Raw genomic sequence first — 1593 nt, forward strand, 5'->3', positions numbered from 1 at the left:
GACGGCAAAACTACATGCTCGCAAGTGTGGACAGGCTTTTTGAATCAAACCATGGCGACCTGGCCAGATGAAGAGGTACTTAGGCTAATAGAATCTTATAGGTTATATTCTGTTTTATGGGACCCGAAGCATGAGAACCACTTTAAAAAAATGTAAAAGAGGATGTTTGGCGCGATATTGGTGCAGCAATGGGGCGGCCCATGGATGAATGTAAAAAGAAAATGATTACTTTGTTGGGCTCGTACCGGAGAGAAAAAAGCAAGGAGAAAAGAAGTTGCACTACTGGCAAAGGTATGTTTTTGTTGTTAAATAAAATAAAACTTGCTTAATTATTCTTTTCTGATGTATATATCATAAATAATAAATACGATATATAGATTAGTTAACTGAACATAAGCTGCAATTTAATAAATAAGTAGACACATGAAATCTAAATATTATATTCCAGGAGCTACAGAAGTTTACAAAAGTCGATGGTTTGCCTATGAAGCTTTGGGGTTCCTGAGAGACAGAGATGAACCAAGACGAACGTTAAGTACAGTAAGTAAAATTACTTTTTAAGCGTACGTATTTTGCCATGGTAGAACTCCTTCGTTGATGCAATATTCAGAGATTTCCTTTCTAATTTCATTTACGTAAGATGAAGACCTTTTAGGAGCATTTCGTAGATGTCTCATGGAAGTCATTCCTTCATCATTTCTCCATGTTCCTTCAATAATTACTCCATTTACTTCGTGGTCCAGTGAACCTGGTGGCGTGTACAAGTTACGCGAATGAGTCCTCAGGTAATTGTGTAAAACGATTACAGACATAACAACAATTTCGGCTTTAGCGGGCTCCAAAAGCATTGGTTTTCTTAGAACTCGAAATACTGAACTTGATATACCAAAGGCATTTTCAACTACGCGCCGAGCTCTACTTAAACGATAGTTGAAAATTCTCTTACAACTTCCAGGGGCATGATCTCCCGGGTATGGCTTCATCAGATTTTCACAGAGAGCAAACGCACTATCACCTATAAAATAGTAGGGAACTTTCATTTCACGACCCCGAAGTTCTTCTGGTAACGGTAGTCCCAAGGAGTTCTCGTTTATCATTTTATACAACTTACTGTTCTTAAAAACTCCACCATCTGAAATTCTGCCTTGGCACCCTACATCCGCAAACATGAAATTATAATTCCCATCTACTACTGCTAGCAAAACAATGCTGAAGTGTGATTTATAATTAAAAAAATCGCTGCCAGAATTTACTGGCGCTTGCAGGACAACATGCTTGCCATCGAGGGCACCAACACAATGAGGAAAGTTCCAAATGGTGTCAAATATCTTGCTCACTTCCTTCCAAGCCATGGGAGTCTTGGGAAGCTGAAAAATAAATAAGCGCAATAAATAAATAAATAATGATTTGACTTCAGAAAATTTCGTATTCCCAAGAAAATTACAGGGTTTTATAATTTAATATTGCATATATTGAATGTATATTTGTGTTACAATTTTGTTCTTTACTCTTTTTCATCCAAAACTTAAATGAAAAAATACTATGGATGTAAAAGCCATCTTCTGAAGGAATGCGGAATTTTCCGGAGTCAGT

The 1593-nt window shown here is 37.0% G+C and overlaps 1 protein-coding gene across 1 annotated transcript; it reads right to left on the reverse strand.

Moving 5' to 3' along the window:
- Nucleotides 1-557: 557 nt before the first annotated feature.
- Nucleotides 558-1352, reverse strand: LOC111693082 (protein ALP1-like). The gene has a single exon (XM_023457213.1). The coding sequence runs from the start codon at nucleotides 1350-1352 to the stop codon at nucleotides 558-560; it is 795 nt and encodes a 264-aa protein (XP_023312981.1).
- Nucleotides 1353-1593: the final 241 nt, after the last annotated feature.

Source organism: Anoplophora glabripennis, unplaced genomic scaffold (assembly GCF_000390285.2).
Source record: "Anoplophora glabripennis isolate ALB-LARVAE unplaced genomic scaffold, Agla_2.0 scaffold39, whole genome shotgun sequence".
In the NCBI taxonomy this organism is placed as follows: domain Eukaryota; kingdom Metazoa; phylum Arthropoda; class Insecta; order Coleoptera; family Cerambycidae; genus Anoplophora; species Anoplophora glabripennis.